The sequence below is a fragment of the Erithacus rubecula genome (assembly GCF_903797595.1).
Source record: "Erithacus rubecula genome assembly, chromosome: 4".
Classification (NCBI taxonomy): Eukaryota; Metazoa; Chordata; class Aves; order Passeriformes; family Muscicapidae; genus Erithacus; species Erithacus rubecula.
The window spans coordinates 17,246,421-17,274,418 of record NC_136686.1 but is presented as its reverse complement, the minus strand read 5'-3'; the positions used below and the strand labels follow the sequence as shown (position 1 = coordinate 17,274,418).

The 27,998-nt window shown below is 39.4% G+C and overlaps 3 protein-coding genes across 6 annotated transcripts; 2 read left to right on the top strand and 1 right to left on the bottom strand.

Moving 5' to 3' along the window:
• Position 1: 1 nt before the first annotated feature.
• GLT8D2 (glycosyltransferase 8 domain containing 2) lies at positions 2 to 15,300 on the top strand. Its single transcript, XM_079303222.1, has 10 exons — positions 2 to 2,088; positions 3,911 to 3,965; positions 5,384 to 5,479; positions 6,666 to 6,834; positions 8,884 to 9,001; positions 10,308 to 10,392; positions 12,029 to 12,141; positions 12,541 to 12,707; positions 13,925 to 14,037; positions 14,610 to 15,300. The coding sequence occupies exons 2-10, from the start codon at positions 3,947 to 3,949 to the stop codon at positions 14,780 to 14,782; spliced, it is 1,053 nt and encodes a 350-aa protein (XP_079159348.1). The 5' UTR covers positions 2 to 2,088; positions 3,911 to 3,946; the 3' UTR covers positions 14,783 to 15,300.
• TDG (thymine DNA glycosylase) lies at positions 15,188 to 25,237 on the bottom strand. 3 transcript variants are annotated; one of them, XM_079303221.1, is made up of 10 exons: positions 24,872 to 25,237; positions 22,175 to 22,323; positions 21,140 to 21,369; positions 20,579 to 20,648; positions 19,871 to 20,006; positions 19,709 to 19,791; positions 19,528 to 19,622; positions 17,859 to 18,030; positions 17,437 to 17,565; positions 15,188 to 17,323 (listed from the first exon to the last, which is right to left on the bottom strand). In XM_079303221.1, exons 1-10 carry the CDS (start codon positions 24,892 to 24,894, stop codon positions 17,184 to 17,186), a joined length of 1,227 nt encoding a protein of 408 aa, XP_079159347.1. In that variant the 5' UTR covers positions 24,895 to 25,237; the 3' UTR covers positions 15,188 to 17,183. The 3 variants fall into 3 exon arrangements, with proteins under 3 accessions (XP_079159347.1, XP_079159346.1, XP_079159345.1); XM_079303220.1 differs by having other exon boundaries at positions 25,096 to 25,167; XM_079303219.1 differs by having other exon boundaries at positions 15,188 to 17,320; positions 24,872 to 24,946.
• UQCC6 (ubiquinol-cytochrome c reductase complex assembly factor 6) lies at positions 25,190 to 27,114 on the top strand. Of its 2 annotated transcripts, none has more exons than XR_013773930.1 (2): positions 25,190 to 25,321; positions 26,929 to 27,114. XR_013773930.1 is itself a non-coding variant. In XM_079303223.1 (2 exons), exons 1-2 carry the CDS (start codon positions 25,233 to 25,235, stop codon positions 27,022 to 27,024), a joined length of 204 nt encoding a protein of 67 aa, XP_079159349.1. In that variant the 5' UTR covers positions 25,220 to 25,232; the 3' UTR covers positions 27,025 to 27,114. The 2 variants fall into 2 exon arrangements, 1 of the variants encoding a protein (XP_079159349.1); XM_079303223.1 differs by having other exon boundaries at positions 25,220 to 25,340.
• The last annotated feature ends 884 nt before the right edge of the window (positions 27,115 to 27,998 follow it).

The following is a 27,998-nucleotide window of genomic DNA, read 5'->3' as shown; positions in this document are numbered from 1 at the left end:
CGGCCGCCTCCGCCGCAGCCCCGGCTCGGCGCGGCCCCCTCCGCTCCTGCGGCGCCCCCGGGCCCGGCCGAGCTCCGGCGGGAGCAGCGAGGAGGGGCTCCGTGCCTGCAGCGCACGCCGCCCGAGGGCTGCTCGGCCACCCCGGAGACGGCGTGCGCTCCTCTGCTAGGGGCACCCGCTCTGCCGCCCGGCCCTCAGAAACGAGTAGCACTTTTTTTTTTTTTTTTTTTTTTTTTTTTTTTTTTTTTTTAAGCAGGCTAGTGGTAGGCGAGGCAATGCTGCGAGGTGTGAGGCGAGAAAGAAATGAGTTGCTCTTCAAGCACTGAGGGTTGAGTTTCGCAACCGAGGTTTCGGTTCTACAGCTGGCAGCGGGTGTCTGAGTGAATTCGAAGGTCTCGTTCTTAGGAGAGAAGCTGCTCTTTCCTGTGCGAGGGGGGAGCTGTGTGAGAATATAAACGTGTGAGGCTGAGGGGAGTCCGAAGAAAATGCATCTGGCGCTAAAAGCCTCTGTCTCATTGTCACCGTAAATGATGATGCTGAGATGTGCAATTGAGGTTGGACATTAGGAGGAATCCCTTCATGGAAAGGCTGATTAGACCATTGGAATGGGCTGCCGAGGAATGGTGAAGGTGCTTAAGGAAAGACTGGATGTGGCACTTGCTGCCAAGGTTTGGCTGTAGGTCGGACCCGGTGGTTTCAGAGTGCTTTTCCTACCTGATACTGGGATTCTGTGAAGGTATTGCTGCCTTGCCAATAATCCCGAGGGTTCTGCCAGGTAAAGGAGGCAGTCCCAGTTCTGCAGGCTCGTATGGCTGTGTGCTGCTTAGATCTGTTCAGTTTCACATAGAAATGGAAGGCAAGGTGGAAAAAAAACATGAGTGGATTTTGATGAACACGAATTTAATACAACTTAAATATCATAGCACAGAAAACCATTAATAGTTGTGGCCATCTGCACAAAGCATATAACTGTATGTATAACTCTGCAAAATCAGACAGAGATAACAGAGTTTGGGCATGTTTGAGGCACATAGTTGAAACCCACATTTTTGGCTCCTGCAAATGGATCAGCAGTCTTCATTTAAAACACTTAAGATTTTTAAAACCTTTATTGACTACTATTCATAAATTTTGCACTGCCCCACAATAAAAATATGAAAAATAGTTTAGAATTGAATATGCTATTATTATTCCTTTTAGTACTCATGAAAGTCTTGTAACAAAATAGGTTTATCATTTGGAAGGTTGATTCCTAGAAGAGAGGGACAGAATTCAAATAAAAGAAGTGCTGTAGAAATAAATCTGCAAAAGCATTCCAGGAGAGCTTAGGAGGCATTGTATCACCATGTGCTGGTTATCTTGATCCAAGATCCTTTTGGGTCTAAGCCAAACCTGCGGATTAAATGCTCAAAGATTAGGAAATGAGATGATTCAAGTCAAAATGCATGTTCAGAGTTGACTTTTGCAAGTTTCCCTTAGCTTTTGACTCTCTTGAACTCTGCCAGCAGACACTGGGAAAACTTTGGCCTTCTGTTAGACTTTGGCATGTTATAGTCTGGCTCTTGCACACTAGTTACCTGTTCACATTTACAATAAATAATGATTAAAAACATAACTTGCAGCTAGATTTGGAAGTCACTTCTGGAAGGATTTTTTTTTTCCTTCTATTTCCCCCACCCCTTTAAGACTTTTTGTCTTATGGGATTTGTTTGCAATCTGCTAGCTGAAGCTCTGAGGCAAGTTTGCCAGATCTGGGACTGCATCATCACTCTGCACATCTGGAAGTGGTTTATGTGCTCTCATTCCTCCACTGCAGTGTCTGGACTCCGTGCTATTCCTCAGCAGCAGAGAAAGGAAAGAAAACCAGCACAACTCCAAAGTAAACTTTGAAGAGTTCGAAAAAGGAATCGAATCATAAAACTGTTACTGTGCCCTGTAAAGCCCTCGTGTGGGTGACTTCAAAGGAGGATGGTGGTCAAGGACGCTTTGGCAAGAGTGCTTCCAGCTGTGGGCTATCTAGGATCCAAGTAAATAGCTCCACAGCACTTCAGGAGAGAGGAGTCCCGAACACTGTGCTGCTTTGAAGAGGTAAAAAGACTAATTAAGCAGGAAATATCTGAGCAGTAATGTCACTGTTTTTGAGCTTTCCCTTCCACAGCCCCTCATTTTGTTGCAGGGTTTGGCAGCTGAGTTAGAGAGTGCCAGGTTCCAGGAAATAATGTCTACAGTCAGAAAAAAAAAATAGAGTAAATATTTGCAGGGGGAAAAATATAGTTCTCTTTCCTTAAAAATCAGTAAGTAATCAATTGGTGTTTCAGAGGTTTAAGAATGCTGTGTTTTTAGAACTCAGACTTAAGTGAGAGTCTGTCTTTGGATTTTAAAGTTTAAAACATGGTTCAGTTTATGTGGATTTAATAATTTCTGAAGATAACATGAAGCTGTGACTGTGCAGCTTTCATCTTGCAGTGATCATCAGGACTGTTTGTGGCTATTGCTAAAATGCTAATTCAAAGATAGTAGGCAGCTCTGTGGGAATCAGGGAAAGATTGTGATCAGCTAAAGTGGGGTTAGAAAATTAGTTTAAGAGTACAGCAGGTTCTGCTGTCTCTTTGCTTACCTAAATGAGTTAAGTTTTTCAATATAAAAGAAAGCAATACTTCTGTGTAATGCATGAAAGGCTTTCTCAGCTGTGTTTTTTCCGACAGATAAGCTTGATTTCCTCTGTGTAAATTGATGCCACATGAAGAGAATGCTCTGCTGGAATGTAGATAAGTAGTACAGATGTGGAAGAACTTCCAGAATGCTCCTTTCTCACTGCAATTTAGTCATTAGCTGGGACTTAAATACATGTGAATATAAGTGGTTGGTAAACAAAACCACATCTTAGTTTTTATATATATATGTATTTTTTTGTTGTCGTCTAACTTGTTGGTCAGAGTAGTGATTTGTCAAGGAGCTGGAACAAACTTCATTTTTATGTGTGCACAGAACTCATATCTTTGTGCTGTAATGTGTCCATATCTGTATATGTGGAAGCAGGAAAAATTGTTTTCTGTTCTATCCCTACATAGTACAAAAGGTTGATCACACAGTTGGATTTTGTTCTCCCCCTCAACTTCTGGTGCTGTTTTTTACTGTTGGTGGTTGTTGTTTTGGTTGTGTGGTTTGTGTTTTCTTTCATGAACAGTAGTTTGGGGTCCAGAATTCAAACAAATGTTGTATTTCTCATAATCCTGTACTTTAGAGATTATGTTCTGTGTTCTCATTCATAGCTGCTCTCAGGCCTGGACTAGAGGCACAGTTTTAGGGAAAGCTATTGTCTTGTCTTCAGCAGTCACAAAAAATGTGCATAAATACAAACCACACTACACACTCTGGAAGAATACAGCTGAAAGAAAATTACTTTGACATTTTTTTGAGGGTTTGGAAGACACTGCCCTGCAATAAGTTTCCCATATGCTTGGGAATGCATACTCCAGCAAGACATCAGTATTTATTAAAGTTACTATGTTTGAGGTCATATCAGAGATAAATATATTTCTAAATTGCATTAGAGGGTGTTTTAATACTTCTTTGCATGTTATCTTAAAATGCAGTAAAAATCACCTACTGACGTAGGTGATCAGATGGGATTTATTAAAATGTTTTTCACATCCTATTAGTTGCTTAAATTATTAATAAAAATATTTATAATCCATATTACTAGCTATTTGTTCAAAAACGGAAAGGTATTTACAGACATTAATTGCAGTTTTACTTTTACCAGTTCAACAGTAAAATGTGACAATCCAAAACTTAGACCTTTATATAACTAACTAGAATTCACTTTTGGCATTAATGATATTTCTCTCTCTCTCTTTTTTTTTTTTTTTTTTCCCTTTTAATTGTTTTTTTTCTTTTTTTATTTTAGTTCCCCACAGATCACAGCTCTCATCCAACAGGACACATGGCTCTTTTGAAGAAAAGTAAGAGAGATTAAAAGCATTTGAAGGATGTATTTTTTAAAAGAGGACAGAAATGTCAAATCCAATTTCTCATGCAACTGTTGTCATAGTTGTATACAAATTTATAGTTCTAGTATTACTAAATTATGCTTAAGTTTAAGTTGCAAATAAGTATTTTCCTGTTAACTGTGTCAGATAAGTACCACCATAATTCACATTAATTTCAAATTACTCAATGCTTTACTGCATGAGGCTGGAGATTGTGACATTTCCCACCAATACTGCAAGTAGCTGCTTTTTTTCTTGTGTATTATGCCCAGAGCACTGAAGCTGAATTTTACAAAGCTCTGTGCATTAATGCTGCTCATACTCAATATTGAGGTGTGGCCCCAAGAATTTTGGGGTTCTCATCAGCTGTAAGGGTCAGTAACTGAAAATGGACTTTTGTCTTTACTTACATGCCCAAAATTTCTCAAAGTCAGTGGGTGTTTTCCTCAGCTGGTTTAAATTAGTGCAGGTTTGATTTACCAGTTTCAATCAAGCCTCATGCCCAGTTGTGGCCAGTTGGCCATTTTGATTAAATTAGATCAAAACTCAGTTCCTGCTCTTTTAAACACCTTAAATATATTTTATGATGATGCAAAAGTAACAAAGTCGTCTGAAACAAAGCACAGCCACATCAAAGTAACTGTTGATGAAGGCAAAGTGTTCCTTCCCTTCTCTGCTTTGTGAACTGTCCCAACACCTGCACATGCTTGGTTTGTGTTAAGTGACTTAAATTTGTACAAGACAGTCTTCTATGAAATATGAATCAGAATTTACAGTCAGGTCTTTGCCTTGCTTTAATTTTACTGTTTTAAATTACCCTGTTGAAATAAGTATTTTCAAATATTTTGAAACATTTCTGGTTTCACTAGCATGGTGGGTTTGTTCTAGGATTTTTAGTGTTTTGCTCAAATACACCTTCAGGATCTGAATATTGAAATAGATAAAAGAATTCTCCTGTGTCAGAATTTTTATCAGGGAAAAATGACAGAATGGAAGGGCTACATAAAAATAATTAATTAATTGAGTGTAAACAGACAACAGACTAGCCAGGAAAGAAATGTTCCAAGGTCTTGGTAAAATTCAGAAACATTTAAATTTTCTAGGATGGAGAACCCATATATATATTGGGCGTCTTATGATTTACTGAGCAAATTAACCATGAAAATCAGATAGTTGGGAGTTACTTTAATAAGGGAGAGTAACTGTTGTGTTTCTAATGTAAAATTTTTATCTTGCTCAAATAACATGAGAAAAACACAGCAGATAAAGGTTATCAAATTTTTCTATCATCTGTACTGATTGCAGATTGCTTTTTTTTTTTTTTTTCTTAATCAGATACTTGGGAATTAGCTGTTACACTGCTTGTTAACACATTCTCCCTCTTGTTTCAGTTAACCAGATCTTACTGTTACTTCTTGTCTTAACCGTGTGTGCTATTCTGTATAACAAAGTTCACCAAGTGCCCTTGGCATTAAGAAATGAAACAGGTGAGTGAATTGCACTTCAGTTTCATTTATGTTCCTGTTTTATATTCCTCATGTCTTAACTTGAACAGCACTTTTTACCTTACTGAATCCTGTTTTTCCTGCAGTAATGAGCTACTCACACACTGCTGCATATAGTCTGGGATGAAAAACATTCTGCTTCTGAATTACTTGAATAAAATTATAGGAGATTGATAGTGATGACTAAGAGTTGTAATTCTGATTAAGTTTTTATCCAGGTGTCACTGATGTATATAGATGCTGGAGTGTAACCTTACTTGGGCAGAACAGATTGGAGTTGTCAAGTGGTAATAAACTTGGATCACAACCTGCCTCCTTGGTGGTTGGCTTGGAATGTTCTTAGCCTGATTATTCATTTCAGATAGAGCATCAAATCTTCATATTTACAGCAAAAGTTTCACCTGGAATTTTTATAGTGACAGAAACCTTCTAGGGTGAATAAGGTTGGACTAGTATTAAATAATTAAAAAATAGCTCACTCACTATTCCCAAGGTAAACAAACTCTATCTTGATAGAAATAGTTTCTTTTCAGTATATCTATTTTGAGATTCTTAATACTGTAATTGTTATGTTTTAACCAATGTAAATATATCTGTATAAGTTCTGGAGTTTAATCACTGCTAATCAGGGATAAAAATCTTTAACAGCAATGTGACCTGATTCAGTACTGTTTGGGTTTTTTCCCTTATCATTAGCAACTTCCTGATGGTACAAAATTTTGTACTCTTCCATTCAAGCCAGCTTGCCAAAGAAGTGGAGCTCATGCAATTGCACTGTTTCTTTGACTTACCTCCTTCCTTGGATAATTTTGGAACCTATTGTTCAGTTTGTACTAAATATAATTGAGAAGTAGAAATCTCAAAAGTATTCAAACCTCCCTAGATTTCATATGAATAAGCAGCTACATGGACAAGCTGAAATGTGCCCCTGCTTAGTAGAAGATGCCAAGAGCTCTCTTATTTATTCTGTTTGGAGTCATCCAAAATCTAGTCAACCTGCAAATGGTTCTGGATTAGCAGCAACTCAAGCTAAGTGCCCTGCCAGAGGGAGAATGTCTGTAGATGTGATAAGGAAAAATGGAGTGGTGATAAAATGATTCCACTGCTTATGGTAGTGCTTACTCAGACCTGACCCAGATCTGCTGTAAAATGGGTTTGTTTCTTGTAGTGGATTTGGAGAGCCCTGAGGAAATGGAAGAAGAAATCCCAGTGGTGATCTGTGCTGCTGCAGGCAGGATGGGCGCAGCTGTAGCAGCGATCAGCAGCATCTACAGCAACACAGAGGCCAATGTTTTGTTCTACATTGTTGGGCTGAAGACAACTCTCCCACATATTCGGTACACACCAGCCTTGCTTTGTTTTGGGATGTAGTTAGAGCCATGTTGTTGTTCCCCCTAGCACAGGCATAACCACTTTTGGATTTCAGAGGACTTTTCAGTATCGGTAGAAACCCCCAGAATTCTGTACGAGATGGAAAAAGGACCACTTTGTCCTCCACAGGGCACTGACTAGTGCAAAGGTGTGTGAAATAGCCAGGCCATGCCATATCTGTCCTTCTCAGCTTTCTGCAGATAGTCTGTAGTAAGGTGAGGGTACACTGCCTACTTGTCACCATCCCACTTTGTGCCACTGCACTTACCTCCTCTGGTGCTGGGTCTTCAGCTTCACAGTAGAAAAACTTGCTGCTTAAAGCTAATTTCAGTCAAGACAAGGTATTAAAGTTAGAAAAAGAGACCCAAAAGGTATTGTGATGACTTTTCTTTCTTTCCATTTCACTTCATTCCCTGATTTCCTTTCATGAAACAAGAATTCCTGATTTCTTGACAGGAAATGAAATCTCAGCATTTCAATGAATATCCATCTCATTAAATTTCAGTTCATTTCACAGCACTTAATTTCATTCAATTCAATTTAACTGTTTTCACTTAATTTCAGAATTTTCTTTTTCTGAATTTCACTGCATTGTATTTTCCTTTCCATTCTGTCCTTTTTGCTTTAGTCCTTAATTTCTCATTGTATTTCCTTTTGTGAAACGAAAGGAAATCTCAAGATTCCAATTAATATAATTTCTTGAAGACTCATCTCTTTTTAATGCACTTTGATGCCTTGAGAGGGTACCTAGAACAGAAGCAAGACAGTGTTAAAGGAATAAAATAGGTTTTTATTAAAAAGGCCTTCAAAGTTACACCTTGGGGACTACCAGAGTCCAGCTGTGGCTACACCCAAAATGGATGTAGCCTGTGACAACATGTCACAAGTTTTCACACTTTTGTAAATTTTGGTCTATTTACGTATTGGGGTTAATTGTCCAATTACAGCTCCAGGTTGAGAGTCTCATTCTCCCAGGCTGCTCTCCTCAATTCACTGTTGCTTACAGTTTTTGGGCCTGAAGATGCAGCAGTGCCATTGGTTCTCAGGCAGGAAAAGGATTGTTTTGTCTAACTGAACTGTGACGAGAACTTGCTAATACTTTATATCAAGTTTGGAGTTATATACTAATGCAGTAGGAAAATATGGAAGTTAAAACTTAAGGCATCAGCTTCATTTCATCCCATTCTCTTTCATTTGTTTCACCTCATTACATAGTTTTCTTTCTTTTCATTTCGTTTAATCATGTTTCATGTCCCTTCTTTTCATTTCACTTCATTCCTTGATTTCTCATTTAATTTCCTTCCATTAAATGAGAATTCTTCATTTCATGAAAGGAAGTTATATCCTAATATTTCAATGAATGTAATTGCATGAAGTTTCAGTTCATTATGTTTCAGTGTTCAAATTTGCAAACATTGTCTTGAAGAGGACCAAGTTATGAATGCAAACTAAAACATTTCTTAGCAGTTCTCACCTTTGACTACTTCACTTATGTCGCCTTTGTACCTGCAATTTGTGTCAGGAGAGAAAATAAACAGTGGTGACAAGAAATCTGACAAAAATATGAAAAGAAAATTAATATAGTCTAAAGAAAACATAATTAGGAGGTGATGTAGAAGTCATCTGGAAGAACATAGAGCTGTGAAAGGGTGAAAGCTAACCTCAGCTTTAAAAGCACTGCAGATAGGATAAGAAATAATCATCTTTAATTATAGTAAGAAAACTTAGAAGAATATAATTTATTGGAAGTAATGGTGAAAGATGAGTCGTTTGGGCTACATATGGAAGTTTTGGGAGTGGTGTGGGGTGTTTGTTTTGTTGGGGTTTTGTGGGGGATTTTTTGTATTTTATTTTAAGAACAGTGCAATAGCTGCAGACATAAATGATTCTGTCTTGAGATAGAATAGATCTAGTGAGCTTTCAAAGTCTTTTATTCTCCTAAGTGTCTGTGATTTTCTTACTAGAAGTACTTGTCACACACGTGATATTTCTTTTATCACTTCTTTCCATCACAGAAAATGGATTGAAAATTCTAAACTGAAAGAAATAAAATTTAAGGTTGTGGAATTCAATCCTATGGTACTAAAAGGAAAAATCAGACAAGATGCATCACGTCCTGAGCTACTGCAGCCTGTGAGTCAATGAATGTCACATAACAAATTATTGAGGTTTTTGATACTTAAATAAGGGCTTTAAATGTCCTAGATCTGTTCATTTCTTCCAATGCACAAGCCAATGACCATGAGATGAAATTAGTCAGAGTGACAGAATAAACAAGACATGTTGCACACTTCTCATGCAATGAGTACTACATCTCTAGAATTCCTTGCTGAAAGGTCTTGTGGATGTAAAAATGTGCAAGGGTTTAGCTAGGATCTAAGTTCATATTTAGATCACATCTAGGTCTAGATCAGAAAATCCCTTGAGCTCAAAATAGCTGAAAGCTAGGAGAATACATGGAGCAACTGTTCTGGATGGTTGATCTATTTTTATTTTTCACTGAGCATCTGGTTAGGACCCCTCTGAAGGCAGAGGCTGAGTAAAATGGTCTGAATTCATACAGTTGTTCTTACATTCTCAGTCTCCCTTCCCTGTGCTCTGTTCTTCATTGCTGTTGTAAAAGTTGTTAACCCACGTCTGTACCACCAGTCAAATAATTTCTTTAGAGTGGGTTGATGATGCCATTTCATTTTGTAGTGTTTGGTGTGATGTATGCTATAAAAATGCACTAGGAAGAGCATTGGCAGCAGGTCCAGAAACGTGCTCCTTCTTCTCTGCTCTGCACTGGTGAGGCTGCATCTGAAGTGCCATGTCCAGTTCTGAGCCCTCCAGTACAAGATAGATATGGACTTACTGGGGCAAGTCCAACATCAGCTGCAAAGATGATTAAGAGGCTGAAAGAGATGAGGCTGTTTCAATCTGGAGAGGATTTGGGAGGATTTTATCAATGTGTATAAATACTTGAGGAGAGGGACAAGAGACAATGGGCACAAATAACATGAAATTCCCTCTGGGCTAAAGAAAAGGCTTTTTAAACCATGAGTTTAAAAGTCTCAGGTTGCCCAGAGAGTCTGTTGTCTCCTCTGCAGACATATTCAGAAGCCAACTGGGCAAGTTCCCTGTCAGCCTGTTTGAGTGGACTCTACTGCAGATGGGGGTTGAACAGGATGATCTCAAAAGGACTCTTCTAGTCTAAAGGGTTCTGTGAGGAAGCAACAGTTTTAGGCTGCATGGTTAGGGCCATAGTGGATAAATAATAATAGCAATAATAGTAATAATACTGGCTTTGAGATAGTAGTAAAGTTGTGGGGGAGGAGGCAAATGGTCACAGATTAGTTGTCAATAAAGACAGAAATTCCAACTGACTTAATAGAGACAGAGGCCTGACATTATTGCATTAAACAGATTTACCATTTAGTCTTTTCTTTTTCTTTACTAGCTGAACTTCGTTCGATTTTATCTTCCTTTGCTTATCCAAAAACATGAGAAAGTAATATATTTGGATGATGATGTCATTGTTCAAGGTAAGCTCTTCTATATAAAGCAGTTTCTAACAGAATTAAAATCAAGTTATTGCAGCTTTTACAACCACTTGGAAGTATGAGATATAATAGAAACTGAGGCAGCTGCTAGGAGTGTTTAGGGGAACTGCAAAAAATCTGTTTGTTTAAATGAAAGTTTGAGCAAGAATTTACTTGCATATATTTTGAATAATTTTGATCAAAATTGTATGTGGGTTTCAATTTAATTGATTCTGGTCAATTGATGAAAGATACCATAGATGTCATTCAGATGCTGCAATATTTATTAAGTGTGTGACATGCATTTCCTGCTAGTATTTAACTTCTCATAAATGCCACCAATTCCTTATCCAGAACTGCTGTTCTTGAGAGCAAGAGGAGTTTACTCAAATAAGAGGATGGAAGCTCCAAACACTCAAAGTATGGTTTTGAGCATCTTCAGCTCAGAATATAGAGCAATTTGCAGAGAATCACAAAGATTTCAGAGTTCCTAGTAAAGTGGAAGCAATTAGAAGACATTCAAATCCTGAAAAAATCTTTTTTTTCTTATCATCAAAATAATCTCTTTTGAAGATCAATTATTTTTTAAAGAATAATTTCTTTTGAGATTTCTCTTTCTGTTTCCCATCTGTTGTTTTTTTTTTTTTTTTTCTCTGTAGAGCTGTTGTTTTCATATTTGTTTTATTACATTTTCTTGTTATTTTAAAGTACTTTTCAACCAGAGTGTTGTGCTTTAACCCTGATGGGTGACTAAGCAAAATTTCCTTTGGAAAGGACTGAGTATAACTACGATAAATTTTTTGGCCTAAATTAGTCTTTGCTGCAAGAACATTAAGACCAGTGAATTTACACATGACAAAAGCATAATTCTCCATTACTTTTCTGCACCTTTTTATAGTTTTGCCTCTTTAGAGGGAGAAGCAGCTGATTCAGCTGTTTCAACTGGCAGAAGACCAGCACTACAAAAACAAAAGAGAAGAAAGCAAAAGTAAAACTGTAAAGGGTTGGGATGCAGGCTCACTCTATTTCCTTGGCAGTGCTGTGCTTCCTACCTGCCCTGAAACTATTCTGGCACATCTTGGGTACCTGACAGTCAGGTGATGAGTGAGGTCTGAGGCATTACAATGTTTCCCTCCACCAAAAATGAGCTGAGTGAATCATGAAGCCAGCAGGGATGGTCAAGTGACAGGCAGATTTCAATCATCCATTGCTGGGAATCCAGGTATCTTCCTAGGAGGTAAATACACACCATAACACCAGGCAAAACCTCATCTATGCAAGACATTGAACTGGCACTTTCGTGGGACTTGAAGAGGCTCAGAAAAATTGCCTGTGCCCTCCCTCTCTAAAGACAAGCTCTAGGAATGCACAAGTTTGTAACCACCCTTATTAACAGTCCTATTGGCTTCTGCTGTAGCTGATTTTGGACAACCAGAACATGAATGAATTGAATACCAATGATAATGTCTAAAGACAGACCTTAGACATCCAGGTGCAAATTTGAAAATGGTCCCATAATACAAAATTCAATAGGGGCTATCCTTAAAAACTTGTGTGTTTTAAAGTAAGATATGAGACCTGTCAGCTCTGTAGCAGTGCAGTGGGTGTTGTCTGATGCTTGTGACCTTTCTGTAATCAGGTGACATCCAAGAACTCTACGATACTAAGTTAGCTCCTGGACATGCAGCAGCTTTTTCAGATGATTGTGATCTGCCTTCTACCCATGAAATGGTTAGAAGTGTAGGGATGCAGGTAAGATGCCATTCTAGAATTCTAATAATGGATGTATTTGCACAGAAGTGCAAGATGATTTTATGTTTTTTCCCCAAAGTTAAAGTTTTATGTATATAGGTATAGATAGCTTTGTAATAGTTGTACTGGTAATTAAGGACTTTTTGTAGTGGTACAATTGTGATGCTTCATTATTTAGTGTGGGCTACCAAAAGACAAACATAGCAAGGGAAAAGCCTTATTAAATTTCCATTGGAAGTATCCTGCCTTACAGCCTTGTCATATGGAATTCACAACAGGTAAGCACCATCTAGAAACTCATCTTGGGAGAGATATTTAGTCCTCAGTGAGAGTGAGGTGCATTTACATGTATCTTTATAGAGATTCATAGGAGATTAATATACTTTTTTTATTTCTTAGAACACATACATGGGATTCCTGGACTACAGAAAGCAAGCCATTAGAGATCTTGGCATCAGCCCCAGCACCTGCTCCTTTAATCCTGGAGTAATTGTTGCTAACATGACTGAATGGAAACATCAGCGGATTACAAAGCAGTTGGAAAAGTGGATGCAAAGAAATGTAGAGTATGTGTAGAAATCTAGCAGTTTACTTTTAATTATTGGTTTACAGTTTAGCTTTCTGTTTAAAAGCTCTTACAGGTTTGTTTTTTGTTTTTTTGGTTTTTTTAACCCCAAGCAGTCCATCTTTTGAGATCTTGTCAAGTGAAGTAACTCATTTCCATCTGTTTAAATCTGACCAGTTCTGTACCAGGAAATGGCCACTTGGAATTTTAGTCTTGTGTACGATCACAAACCACACTTAATCCTGAGGGACATTGAGAACATATGGTTCTCATTTTGGGTGACCAACTTAGGTTGGGATGAAGCCACTGAGTGATCTTCCCTTCCAAAGGCTGGCTTAAAGAAGGAGGAATATTTCCTTTTTTGCTGAGGACTCTCCTATTGTAGCATCAGCCAAGCTGTAATTGGATACCATCTTTATTTTTTTTTTTTTTTTAAATACCAATAGAAAACACTTCTTTTTCTCTAGTAGATGAAATTTTACATGATATCTTTTTGTTACTGACCACAAATAAATTGTTACACAGTGAAACAATCACCATTTTTTAAATTAGTTCCCTGTTAACCTGCATTTGAGAACTTGGTGTTTATTTTCTTTCTCTGCAAAGGATTAATTTTAAACTGGCAAGATTGAATAATTTGTGCTATGTCAGTTTTATTGTGCTGTGTCCATTACTTGTTAGTTTCCACCTCCCAATGACTTCTCTTACCATGGTTAGGCTTGATCTAGCTCTGGATTTATCACAAAATTAATAGGAAACTGATACTATTTAGATACAAATTTATACTAACTAGGCTTTGACAAAATCCAGCTGGAGGTTAATTTAAGGATCTAAAAGCTAGGGGAGGGAGAAAGGGGGATTAAAAACATGGGAAAATGTACATTTTCTTAAGAAGCCAGGTTAAATAATGGTTGATTGCTTTATGTTAACAGCTTTTTTTTTTTCCAACAGGTAACTGTCAGTCTTGAGAACTATAGTCTGTGTGTAGAAAAAACTGATTTAATGTTGAGTCTGACTCCCGTTTTATTTGGTAACTACAATTCACTCCATGGGAATTGGAGTGCAAGTATAATAAATTAACAGCTCAAGGAAGGAGTATGCTGAAAACTGATTTGTTCAAAATTATTTTAATTTTGCCAGATACTTATTTTTAATCTATCTTTTGTACTAAAAATTCGTTGAGATTTTGAACATATTCTTTTATTTTTCCTTTTGCAGGGAAAACCTCTATAGCAGCACTCTTGGGGGAGGTGTGGCAACCTCTCCAATGCTGATTGTATTTCATGGAAAATACTCCTCTATTAATCCTATGTGGCACATAAGGCATCTTGGTAAGTTTAATTTCTTACTGTTTGCAAGTTGGAACTAAGGTGAGTTTGTGAGATTCCAGTGCAAGACTATGTGACTTTACCTCATGTGCCACTTGCATGGAAAGAATATATGAAATATCTGAGTAAGTGAGAGACTGAAAAAAAATCAGTCTTCTTCTAGGTGCAGTGGAAGAAAAGGGGAGGCCTGGCAGTGTTTGTTGTCAACATTCTGGAGGATATAGTTACCTTTCACCTGGGAATGGTGCATTCTCCTAGGAAAAATGTAATGGCTTAGCTGCTATGGTAAAATGAATAGATTTTACTTTGTTTTTAATCCCAGCTATGCCTAGATGTTAAGTGTTAAAAGAGGAAACTTTGAGAGAGGAAGCTTGCTGAGATTTTTTGCTGATGCAACGTAAGAGGCATCAAACTGAAAAAAGCTACTCTATCATACATCTAGATGTAAATTAACATGAAAGCATACTGATCACACTTCTGAAAAAAAAAGTCACCTGAATTTAACTCGCTCTGCAGTGTCTTCCATTATCAAAACCTACATTTTTTAAATTTTGTTTATAAATCTACCCATGCAGGTTGGAGTCCTGATGCCCGTTACTCAGAGCAATTTCTTCAAGAAGCTAAATTACTTCACTGGAATGGGAGATACAAACCTTGGGATTACCCCAGTGTCCACACTGATCTCTGGGAAAACTGGTTTATTCCTGATCCTTCAGGGAAGTTCAAATTAACTCGTCCTGATAGCTGATACTGAAATACTGCAAAATGTAGTGTATGGGATGCATTTAATAGTTTGAGATGCAACATGTAATTGATTAATGGATTTTAGAAATGAAATATCTGTTAAAAACATGAATAACTGACCATCAGTTTTGTGTGCTCATGGCAGGAGAGAGACTGAGTACACAGTTCAGATTATCCCGACTTTCATGTAAAGTGAGGAAACAAGTTTACTTAATAATGAAGTATTTTCATTAAACACTGAGGTGAAATTCAGTACTAGACAGTGTGCTTTAATTTAAGGTCTTTCTAAGTAAGATTCCCATGTTACTGAGTTCTGTTGTGTGGTGCCTCTGTTTTATGGCCTTTCTGTGTATGACACATCCTGTAGTGCACATAGTAAGATGCAAAAGCACATTCCAATACACTGCAGTACAATTCCTGATTTTATTGTGAAACATTAATAGATTTAAGACAGATTAAGAACTTCTGTATCACTGTAACAAAAAGAGCACCAGTTTTGAGGGAGGACACAGAATTGCAGTATTTAGTGGAATGGATATTGTACAACCCAGATACCCAAGTGGGTGATTCCATTAAGGAAGAGACCTTTCCCTTCCAATCAAATAAGATAGCCTTTCAGGAGTTACATCCTACTCTGCTACATACCCAGCAGTGCTAATTTCATGCTTCTAATTTTGTTGAAAATAAAACTGAATTGTAACAAATCCCTGATGCAAGATACTTTGAGCACCTGCAGGAAAACATCCATGTAAACAGCAATACATGATACAGTACACTTTAAATAAACAGACAAGACAAGTCCTATACCTTTCTGACAATATGTGGAACAGCTTTATGCTGCAGCTAATAAACACAATCAGAATCATAATGCACACTCACTTAAGATTCTCAGAAATAAGCCACATAATTTGGGAAGAAACTGTAAACATCATGCCTGCCTCACAACAGGGTGACAGTGTGTGATCTGTGTAAGAGGTGTTACAGCAGGATTAGAACCTACACTAACCAGTTACACACAATTGACAACTGTCACCAGCTGTGAAGAGAGGAAAAATCACACTGGTACAGGAATTTCTGACCAGCGTGGAGTGTGGAGATACTGTTTGTGTCTGTTTTCAAGTATGTGAAGCACCAATTGTCATAAGATCATCAAAACTTCAGTGTTTTGATCAGCTTATTGCTTTTACTTCATCTTTTCCTCACATTATAAAAGAGGGAAAGAAGATGAGAGTTAGGCACCAGGATGGAATCTCATTTTTTTCTCAGTCACTAATATTGGCCAAAAATGTGTATCATTTAGGCAAGTTCCTCAGAAGAGAGTTACAGTTTTCACAGACAGCTGCTTCTTCATGGAAGAGCTGTCCCTGTATTCAACTCAGTGTTTTTAACTTTTAAGCAGAATAAAGGGAACACCCTCTAAGGTCTTACAGATTGAAGAGTTCTTAATGTTAAAAACTGCAAACCTATTTCACCCTGTGCTAATTGTTCATGATATAAATAACATAGCTGTACATGATTTTTAAGCAGAATACGGTCTTTCAATTCTGTCATATTCAAAGGGGTTATCTCCAGCAAATTCATGGAAATAGTAGAGTTTAAATGCCACAGAATTCAAGACCTACCACTGCTGTTTGTTTCTAATTTTTTTAAAATAAATTCCAGTTCCTTACATTGGAATTTAAGAGGGAAAGAGATGGAGTGGTAAGGAAACCTTATCCTAAGACAGCTCAGTTAGAAAATTTAGCCCCTGTCCTGTGTGACATAAATTTTCCTCCCCAGTTTGTGACTTGAGCTTATGTCTTTACTCCATCCTGAATATGGTCCACTCACTGAACAGACAGTGCTCTCTTGTCCCATCCAGAAGACAGCACTCACAGCTGCAGAACACAACTTTCTATACCTTTTAAATCAGTAAAAGGAAGGCTTAAAAAGCACAATTTCCTAAACTCTGTATGATTAAAAACACTGCTTCACATAAGGGGAGGGTACACTTTCCATTTTCCCCTCTGGATATAGAAGTTTTATGAGATACCCAAATATTGAGGCATCAGTAAAAAGTATACTGCTGCTGTTCCTACCATGTTACCATTTATGGAATAAAATTAACGCCCCAAAGAAATCTTCACAAATGAGAAAGCAATTTGTCAAAAACTGCAAGAAATGGTATACATTAAATATAAAACTCATATACAAAAAAAGGCTAACTTTTTTTAAAAAGTTTGGACAGTTCCTTAAAATTATCTAGTTCATCAATTTCAGCCTACCACACACTTACTTTGGACTATAATAAAATAACTAGGGGAGGTAAAATACTATTCAGATGCTTCAGTTGGAGAACTGAGGTACCCATCTTGATGACTGCATTAAAACTGCAGCATGTGTGCATAGTTGAGAAGGAACAGCTCCTACACGCTGCTTCCCTCCTCCTCCCGTGTCATGCCAGCACTGAACTCTGGGATCTGGTCTGCAAAGGACTGTGTCATCCACTGGCCATTAGGAACTTCACCGAAGGACGACCCCTCGCAGTACTGTGGATTGCTTCCTGCTGAACAAGCAAAAATCACAAAAAACAAAACAAACAAAAATTGTTTTTGCAGTTGACACTACAGACTCTTTGTTCCCAGCAATGGCTGCAGACTGAATGCCCCAAGCTCTTACCAGTTCCATTTGAAGACAAGCTGCACTGGTCAGTGTCATACGGTGCACGGTCACAGTAAGCTCCTCCATATGCTGCTTCATAGCCTGGGTCATACTTTTCCTCTTTGACAGCCATCTTTTTAGCATCCTCTGCAGAAACAGAACACCTCAAGCATTAATATTTAGAATAAAAATTATCAAAGAGCGCTTTTATCAGAAAACATTTGAAAAATGGTCACAAATTCTACAAGATAATCCCTGCTCCCCTTAGATAATTAAGGCTGTATTAAAGAGAATGGAATCTGTAATTCTATACCACACAGTTTGGAGAATCATCTCTCTCCCCCTCCCAATAAATTATTTATTTCTTTCTGCTGGGGAAACTGCTAGTACTGCACACTACATTACATTTTAATGAAGTGTTAACAAAATAACAACAATACCTTGTGCAAGTTGCAAGTCAAACGTGTACTGCACCTCCTGGACGTCCGTGTTGGGTGCGATGCCTTTCAGTTGATCCCTTAAGTCTTTCAGCTTAATGTAATAATGAACTTTATCTTGGGCTCGAGGAAACTGAGCACATCTTGCACTGGATGATGGCATAACGTAGCAGAGCTTGAGACAAAGAGCAAGAAAAACAGCATTACTGATCCTCGAGCTATGAGTTAATATTTAGTGCATTTGGAACAACTTAACAGTGAAGCTCACTGTCTTAACCGTTTGTACAAACTTCAACTAATGCCACAGGTGGTTGTGGAAGGGGCTAAAATGAGTTTTCATTTTTCTTGGCCAGCCATCTGTCTTGCCCTGAAGACAGGGGCTGATTACCAGCTGCTAAGTGAGCACAATTTTCACCAGTTATTTATGTGCTGCAGGAGAAGCAATACCCATGTGTGCTACAAGAGAGCAGAGCACACTCCAAAACTCCCTGAACAAGCAGAGCTCTGAGCCAGGTCATAGAGGAGTACGTGACAGCATGCAAAGAGCCCAAACCAGTGAGGGAGGCAGCACAGGTTAATTAGCTTGGCTTCTGGGTTTCTGGCATCTGCATGAAGTATGCCAGGCTGTGAAATCATTAGTGTGGCTGGAGCCAGCTTCACTGTTTCTATCTCTGCCAATAGCCCTAACTAAAGATACCAGGTTAGTTCAGGAAAAACAAACTGTATCCAATACTTATATTACCATGCAGTCTTTATGAACAAATACCAGTAAAGGGGGTTATTTATCTTTCTTACAAATACATCTACTGCAGAAGTCCTTAAGAGCTACTTAAGAAGCAAGCACTTTATCCAATGATTCTTCAGGCTCTAATGACAACACTTCCACCTTTAGAGAAAAGCAGCTGAAACTTGCAGCAGCAGTAATTGAGGATAGAAAAACAATCCAAACTTTTGAACTGACAAGGTAATGAAGCTTTAGAACGAGCTACCTTGGCAAGCAGCGCAATTGCTTTTGCTTTAACCTGTTTATAAGAACATATTAAACAAACCAATTGCTAATGATACATAGGCAGTCTCTTGAGATATTTTTCAGCAATGGAGGTCTATGACTAATATATTTCTCATCAAATTGCTTGTTTTATCTTAAGCATCCAATTTAACTTCAAACTGCAGATCTTAAGGAGACCCAGTCTGACAGAAGTGCTAAGGCGTGCTCAGATCCCGTGCTGAAGGGTCACGTGCAGTGGCACAAGGATGGACTTCCTGTTCTTTCCCCCCCTCCTGTGGCACTGAATGGTCATGGTCATCAAATGGTCATCAAATGGTCATCAAAATCCAAAATTAAAAATACCCAGGAATTGGACACAGGGGATCAGACAAAAATTACCATAACAGCAGACGTGTTCTATTTTAGGTAGTCCTCAGAGAATGCACCAGCCTACTAACCATAATATACCATTTCTCAAATAAAGTCTGCAAGTCTGAAGAAGCTGTGTTAAAGTCCTGTTTAAAAACTGCACTACTCCCCTTTATCTAAGTAAAAACCTTTCATATCCCTTGTACATGGGTCAAACTGGTGTTATCCTAAGCGTGTGCAAGGCCTGAGATTTCATTAGTTTTTAAATAATCAAAATGGAGTGCCCTAGTTTTGCTTCTCTGTCTCAATACTTACAGTTTCTGTATCTGGCACTTTGTGTGGCTGCAGCCCAAATTCCAAGTTCTTAACTTTAATTCCAAAAACTTCTTTACTAAAAATTTCATAAATACCTAAAATAAAAATAGAGGGTAAGAGAAAAAAAAAAGAAAAAAAGCTACTGACAGAAAAAAATTCATTTAAAAGTAAAAGTTCTCACATTTTCCATTAAAAGCTGCTATACGAGGTTTATACTTTTGTAGCTTCTGCATCAGAATTCGCCCTCCTTCCCGAAACTCTTTGCTAAAAGACAAAGTACTCAAAATTATAATCACAACTATTAATTCATTAACAAGCCTGATATTTCCCTTTGTTGTCCTACCTGGAGAGGTCTTTGCTTCCAGGTGTTGTCCTTTCAACCATGTTTGTAAATCCAATTCCATATTTATGTGGTAAGGTATGGTCATCCATGTGGTTCAGCTGTTCATTACTTAGACCAGACATGAACAGACACTTCCCTGAGAAGTAGGAAGACAGATATGCATTTGCCTTTTTCCAAGGAAAAGAAAACAGAACCAAAAAATTCCACTGACTACTGGAGTACTAGAATGCTACAGGAAGAATCTATTTTAACAAAGTATCAGTTAATTAGGGAACACTACTGCCCTATCCAGAAAGGTTAAAAATAGCCAATATTACTTTACCTATTCCAGGAGGACAAAAAGGAGGAATTCCTCATCATGATCCTGCAAACAGTCTTTTACTCTAAAAGCTCAGTACAGAGCTTAAGATTTTGTGATTCACATAAGCAGTGATCAATATAGATTTGGGGAGAAAGAATGTGGCAAAATACAATGTGTCAGCTTTCTTTAACAATCTTGCCATTGCTTCTCCCGGCTCTGGGCCTCTCTGACAGAAACTGCTGTCTTGAACTCTTATTTAGCATATAAAAATCCCTCTCTGAAGAAAGAAAAAACCCAACAAACCAAAACCCAGGAGAAAAACAAAAAACAAACCAGTTTAATTAAAATGCCACAGTTTCTAACAAAGTTCTGGAAATGCTAAAAGAAGAAAGGAAAACAAAACATACAAAAATGGTTTCCAGGTCCTGGGTAATGATGTCCTTTGTAAGCTGCCATCAGGCCAGGGTTTATGCCAATCTACAAAGATACAAGTCCATTTTAACAATCACAACATGGCTTGCTAGTCAATAATTTAATCAAGTTACCATAAGGATGCTTATTCAATTCTCTCTGATTACTGCTAATAAACAAAAACCTATTAATGGTACCTTCCACCATTATTAAAAAAAAAAAAAAAACTACAATTTTGCAGCAGTGCTTTGTTTTGATGTGCAAGGTCAAAAGAGCAGCTCAGAGGGTGAAGGGCTTCCAGGAAATAAAGCACTGAGTTGTGTGTTCTCATGAATCAGTACTAAATGTGAGCCTTAGATTTCTCAGAAATTAGGACTAAGTTACTATGGCTTTAACAGAAAATGCAAAGCAGCTCTACACACAGGAAACAGTTTATGTACTTTATCTTGCAAGATCTTACCATATAAGCAATACAGATGAGTAAGCAGAAAGAGTGTAAATCATAACAAGTAAATACAAGACTTTTCCACCTAATCTTGTAACTCTGAGTTACTTACTATCACAATGTCCAGATCAAAAGTCAAAATATCAGGCAAAGTCTTGGTCAGAAGTTCAGCTTCAGATACACCATTAAAACGGTCCACTTTTCTTTTGACTTTAAAAGTATCTGTGATCTTTTCTTGTTTGCCTTTTGACTTGGCTGGTTTTTCTTTTTTAGCAGCAGGCTTTTTGGGTTGCTTTGGCTCAGTTGCTTTGGCTTTTCTTTTCCTTCCCCCTTTTTTAACTTCTGAAACACACAACAAATATTATTTTTGTACATTTCCAGTGTTGCAGCATGGATATTGAAATGGACTCAGTTAAATGTATGGATATAGAGAGAAATCAAAGAGGTAAGTTTACCTCCAAAATTCATTAATTTAAACAACACCCATGAAGCTTCCTCATCTTCTGGCTCTTAAAAGTTTAGACATTCAGGCAGCACAGGCACTGGCCAGGACAACATGACCACCCAGAGACTGCTTTCTCTCTCTCTCTCTCTCTATCTTCACTGATAATGTTGAGGTGTAAAACAGTGTCACTTTCCAACAATTTGTATTTGTTTAAACAAGCCACACTAAACTAAACAATTTTTAGTAACCAATTCCCTATTTGTGATTACTACAATAAACTAAGGAACCATTCAAACAAAAATATTGAAAATAAACAGTATTATACTGTACTTCTCTTGCAGAAAGTTAAAAACCAGGTGTTTTGAAGCCAGAATTGGAAAGAAAACTTTCTCTAACACAATATTAAAACCCATTACTTCATCTAAAATAATGCATTTACCTACTGAAAAAAAAAATCTGCTTTTCTTGGAGCAAGATAATTGTGTGGGACTGAACAACATGCATACATTCACGTGAGTTTACCTCCTGTCTTTCTAATTGTCTGTTAAAACACGATTCTTGAGGAATGCAATTAATCAATACTTCTGCAGTGAGCATCAAGAAAAGGAAATCAATAAGTCCAAGGAAGCAGTTTAAGAGCAATACTATTTTCCCAATCAATCACTCTCACATCAGCTCACTAGCACAGCCCTGTCAAGCTACCTTTTGGAGGCTCCTGAGCAATGTTTGGCTCTGGAATGCCCTCTAGAGTCGGCTGCTCAGTCATCATTTCCATGTTGGGCACTCCACTCATCATCTGATGGAAGGGGAAGGAGTAAAACGCTTGAGCTTGCTGCAGATATGCGTAGTATCTTAGAGAGGGAGAAAGAGACAAATAATTTATCAGCAATTTAGAAACTTATTGATGTACCAAACAGAAAAGTTTGATGTAAGATCAAACTTTATCAAGGCTGGATGTACTGCACTTACATTCTCTGGTAAGACTGTTAACAAGGCACTAAATTATCCACACCTCTAAAGCAGCCTGGCTGCTTAGCTGGTATCAGTTAACCCCAACACTAACAGCACAGTTCTCTTGTGATTGCTATGATGTGGAATTAGCACTTGTAAGGGAAGAGTAGAGATTTCTCTCTCTCCTTTTTTTTTTTTTTTTTTTTAATTGTAAAAACACTGCAGCAAACCGTCTTAAACAGACCAATAATTTACAACACATGTTAGCTAAAGCTCTCTGGACTTCCACAAGTTTCTCAAATTTTAGATCTTTTTTATATGGTAAGATACAGAATGGATGAATCATCCAGGGCTATAAAGCATTAAGAACACACAGAGCATTTGTTAGTATGCAGATTATTAAACAGCTTTAACAAATTGTGTGGCAGATGTTGTCCTGCTATCACACAGTGGATCCCAACACAAGGATTGCACTTAATCTATTATTCTATCTTATTGTTCACACACACACTTTCCACTCTCCTCCTATGCATAAAGACATTTTTCCATAGTCAGCGCTCTCCCTCCACACATTTATTAGTCATATGCAGCCCTCACACCCATTTCTGCTTTATTTTGTCACTCCCTTCTACCTACGCAGCCTTCTTGTCCATAGCTTCTACTGCCTTACAAATACACAGAAAGGATTTGGTGAGGAGTAGATTTTCAGGAAATGATTTTATTATCTCAGAGCTATAATTAAAAACACCAAATAATTTTTAGATGTAGAAATATTTGTCCAAGAAAGCCAATGGCATCCTGTATTAGCAATAGTGTGGCCAGCAGGACCAGGGCAGGGATTGTGTCCCTGGACTTGGCACTGCTGTGGCCACATCTTGAGGGCTGCATTCAGTTTTGGGCCTCTCACTACAGGAAGGTATTGGAGCGTGTCCAGAGAAGGGGATCAGATCTGGGGAAAGGTCTGGAGCAGCTGAGGGAGCTGGAGATGTTTACCCCAGAGAAAAGGAAGCTCAGGGGTGACCTTATCACTCTCCATGATCACCTGAAAAGAGGTTGAAGCTGGGTTGGTCTCAAGCAACAAGTGACAGGACAAGGGGAAATGACCTCATGTTGTGCCAAGGGAGGTTTAAATTGGGTATTAGGACAAATTTCTTCATGGAAAGGGTTGTTAACTATTGGAATAGGCTGCCCAGGGAACTGTTTGAGTCACCACTCTAGAGAGATTTAGAAGATGTTGTAGATGTGTAAATTCATGGATAGCCTTTAGTGGTGGGCTTGGCAGCTGGGTTAATTGCTGGATTCAATGATCTTAGAGGTCTTATCCAACCGAAATGATTCTGATTTTGGATTTCTTAAAAGAAGGGAACATTCCCTACTCCACACTGGGTTTTTAAGAAACCCACTGTAAATCAGTTTTATGCAAGAAGAACCCACAGTCTTGTGATCAAGCCACTAATTTTAACCCAAATATCTACCCTGAAACAAGGAGAATAATTATGAACATAGGTCTGTCAGATTCCCAGGGAAGTTGCCTAACAAAGCTATAGGAGATTTTCTAAGCACAGGAAATACCTTAAACCCTCTATTGGAAGAGGTGCATTTTATATAAAATACTTGTGCAGTTAATGAACCAAACAAAACTAATTGAGAAACATATGAGAAACTGAGACATGCAGAATCCAGTTCATAATGTAAAAAAAGCTTAATCACACAGACCAGAATAGCTTAAGAAAAATGTGAAAGCATCTAACCTAAGACCAGATATCTTTTTGCAATACAGACCTTATTTTACATGCATATAAAGTCTCCTTCTAGTAAAGGGAATAAAATTCCTTTTTAACAGAGAAAAAATTTACACTTTACCACAAATAAGTCCTCCAACCACTTGCTAAAGAGTGAAGTTTTACCCCTACCTCTAAGTTTCCCATATATTTTAGGCCAGATTCTTTGTGTGGGCTCAGAATTTTTTTTTTTTTTTTTTTTTTTTGGTGTATATATATTATATAACATTTAAATAAGTACATTCAGTATCATGAGTAGGTAGTGATTTATTCCTCTCCTCTCCCTTCGGTACACGATTTTTTCCTCCCCCAACGCCCCCCTTCCGTTCATGCTAAAAACAAAGAGAAAAAAAATAAAAAGGTAAAGAAAAAGACATGTACACTGGAACAAAACCAGGTATCAGGTAGTTTTGAAATCCCTCTCGGGACAGAGAGACGATCGCGCCCCGCGCTGCCCAGGGCCGCCCGCTGCCCCCGCCGCGGGCCGGGAGCCGCAGGAGAGCCCCGGGAGCGCTTCCCTCCCTCTTTGTGCCCGGGGGAAGGGAGGGAGGCGACCGCACCGCCCGGCCCCGGCTCCGCCGGCCGCGGGAGGAGGAGAAGGACGACGGGCGATGCCCGCCGCGAGGCCCGAGCGCGGCCGCGGGCGCCCCGGTGCCGGTGCCGGTACCTGCCCAGCTCCGGGCCCTCCATGCCCTCGGCCGCCGGAGCCGCCGCTGCCGCTGCCGCTGTCGCCGCCGGCCGCCCCCGCGCCCCCACCGGCGCCCCGCTCACGTGACCGCGCCGGCCAATGGGGGCGCAGGGCGGGGCCGCGGCCGCGCGGGCGGGGGGCGTGAGGGGGCGTGAGGGGGCGGCCGGGCCGGGCCGGGCCGCGGGCGCTGTGTCGCGACTCACCCCGGCTGCCGCGATGCTCCCCGCTGAGGGCGGGCCTCCGCACTCTCTTCCCTCTTCCCCGTTCCCTTCCCCCTCCCGGCGGCGGCGGGGATGACGCACGTCCGGCGCGGTCCGTGCGCAGGGCCCGCCCCGCAGCCATGCCCGCCGGCGTGCCCTGGCCCATGTACGTGCGGGCGCTGGCGGCCAGCATGCTGGCCATGTTCGCGGGGGCCGAGGTCGTGCACAGGTACTACAGGCCTGACCTTGTAAGTGCTCGGAGGGTCCCGGTCGCTGGTAGCGTGTGTGCGGGATGGGGGGTCAGAGCAGGTGCGGTGCCTCGAAAGGTCTCTGGCCTGGCGGGGGACAGAGATCAGCCTCTACTGAGGCTTTGGCCAGGCCGCTTCTGGGCTCCTCAGTACCAGAAGGACATGGAACTACTGGAGTGGGTCCAGTGGAGGGTCACGAAGGTGATGCAGAGTCTGCAGCGTCTCTCGGGAGAGATGACTGAGAGGGGACTTAATGCCTGTAAATACCTCAGACGTGTGTGCCCAGAGGATGGTGCCAGACTCTTTTCAGGGGTGCCCAGCGACAGGATGAGGAGCAAAGGCCATAAACTAAACCACAAGAAGTTTCACCTCAACGGGAAGAAGCACTTCTTGCCATTGAGGGCAGCAGAGCACTGGAACAAGCTGCCCAGGGAGGGAATCTCCCTCTCTTGACACATTCCCAACCCACCTGGATGCATTCCTGTGTGATCTGCTCTAGGTGACCCTGTTAGCAGGAGATTGGACTGGATGATCTCCAGGGGTCCCTTCCAGCTCTAACAATTCTGTGATTCTGTGGCTTCTCTGGGGAGTCGCCTCCACTCTGGACATAGTACCATGTGTCCAGAAGGGGTCTCTGCTGTGGGATGCTAGGTTTTGAAAAGAGTGTGCAAACCTGGTGAGAAGGGTCTGTCTAGATTTAAATTGAGTTTGTTTCCTCCAGTATCAGAAATGAAGGTGACCAAAAGTTGACATTAGAAGTTACAAGAACCAAGGCTGTCAAAATTACAGTCACAGAATTAAACTCTAATTGAGACTATCCACTAGGGATAATAATGCTTTGGTTTAGCCTCTTGGAGGCCTGGCTTGGAAGCTTTCTCTCTCCTGCTCATGTATACTTCTTGGGTTTTTTAATTCTCTGGACTACTTTCAAATGGGAAATAAGTTTTAATAATTACCGTGCTTGAGCTGTCAGCTCAAAATTTAGGTAATGAGGCTTCAGCCATTGATAAATGCATTAGAATCTATGTGTTTTAGTAGTATCTACTGTAGCCTTCATTACAGGCAAATAGAAACATTTATTCAGAGTGATCAGATGATCTATATCTCTTAAGTAGCATGAATTTTCAGGAGCTGCAGTTCTTGAAATGTCATGTTATCTGGTACCTTTTAAAAATTTTGTCTCCACTTTCTGTGCTTAATTTCTGAATCAAGGCAGTAGAAGCAGTGAAACATTTTCTTCTATCACCAAGAGTATGTGTGGAAACTTCAACTGTGCTAGAATATCTCTACCAAACTCACTTTAATGGCAAGCTTTGCCCCTTTAAAACAAACTGTCCATTCTTCCTTTTATCTCATTTTTTTGTTGGTTTTTTTTCCTTCAAATTGTATTTTGCTACTTTAAAATAAGTCCAATTACAAAAAGCTAATAATTCTTAAGATGTTTTGCATGTAGGAATTATATTCTTCTCAGAAAAGAGAGTGGGTAAAATCACAGTTTAGCTGTCATGCTCTTCCAGAAGGAAGTCATTTACTGTGTTGGGAGTTTTTCCTCTGTCACAACACTGACATCTTTCTCTGTTTTTGACAGAGTGTACCTGAAATACCTCCTAAGCCTGGAGAACTGAGAACAGAACTGTTGGGTCTAAAAGAAAGATCAAGCGAAGTTCAGACTTCACAACAGTGACCAGAGTTTATTTTTCATTGTGAAAACTAGAACTGATAAAATATTTATCCAACTGTTTAAGTTGCAGAAATACATATGTGAAATACTATGCTCCTGTAATGGGTTTTTGCTTTTCTTTAAGCAGAATGGCAAGCAGCATTAAAAATAAACATACAGTGAATGCTGTTGGTAAAAGTCCCATCGATTTTGTGCCAAATGCTTGTGAATTCTTAAATCTGGATTGCATTTTAAGTCTCCTTCAGACTAAAATGTCAAACCACGACACAGATTTATCACTGACAGGATCTGCTTTGGTCCACTAAGGCTGGAATCTTACAGCTTGGCATCTTGGTTAAAATGGGGCAAATACATACAGATTACACTGAAATCAGATTTGTTTGTGCTCCATTTGGGCATCTTCAGTCTATGGCTGCTTTTGATGGCAGTAAATATTCAAAACTCTGAAATAATAAGTGTGGGTTTACCTTTCAGGCTGGAAATAGAATCACCTCAATGCTCTCACACCAGGAACTTGGAACAGGCAGAGTCACCATCCTGCAAAGGGGCTCAACAACCCAGTTTTGAATGGTACAATGTAGAGCTTGGGAAGGATGCCAGAACAAGGCAGAGGCTGCATCCTCAGTTGTTAATTTTAACTCAAAAAACACAGTCTAACACATTTCCTAGTAACCAAAAAGCTCCCAAATTCCTACTACCAAAGTACTTGGAAATGTTGTATCAGTTCTGGCAATGAAGCTATTATTTTATTTATGCCTGCTTAAGCTGGAGTGGTTTCCCTGGGAAGAAAGGTTTATAGTTCTCATGCATGTGAATGTGCTCTCACCAAGTTTCACAGCTGTTGATGGGATGAGCTCCTCTCCTGCCCATATGTGCACTTTTTATGTAACCAGATCACATCCCCTCTCTCAGGCACCTTTATCAATGACAGCAGGCATTGAGAGAGAGGCTCTGGTAAAACACAGATGTTAAACCCA

Bases quoted from the DNA above. Each gene is read 5' to 3' on its own strand.
- UQCC6 (XM_079303223.1), top strand. From the start codon at position 25,233: ATGCCCGCCGGCGTGCCCTGGCCCATGTACGTGCGGGCGCTGGCGGCC. The intron at 25,341-26,928 runs GTAAGTGCTCGG...TGTTTTTGACAG, and splicing joins GGTACTACAGGCCTGACCTT to AGTGTACCTGAAATACCTCC.
- TDG (XM_079303221.1), bottom strand. From the start codon at position 24,894: ATGGAGGGCCCGGAGCTGGGCAG. The intron at 20,649-21,139 runs GTAAGTAACTCA...GTATCTTTGTAG, and splicing joins TTGATCTGGACATTGTGATA to ATTGGCATAAACCCTGGCCT. The intron at 18,031-19,527 runs GTAAGTATTGAG...CTTTGTCTCAAG, and splicing joins AAGTGCCAGATACAGAAACT to CTCTGCTACGTTATGCCATC.
- GLT8D2 (XM_079303222.1), top strand. The intron at 10,393-12,028 runs GTAAGCTCTTCT...TTCTGTAATCAG, and splicing joins TGATGATGTCATTGTTCAAG to GTGACATCCAAGAACTCTAC. The intron at 14,038-14,609 runs GTAAGTTTAATT...CTACCCATGCAG, and splicing joins GTGGCACATAAGGCATCTTG to GTTGGAGTCCTGATGCCCGT.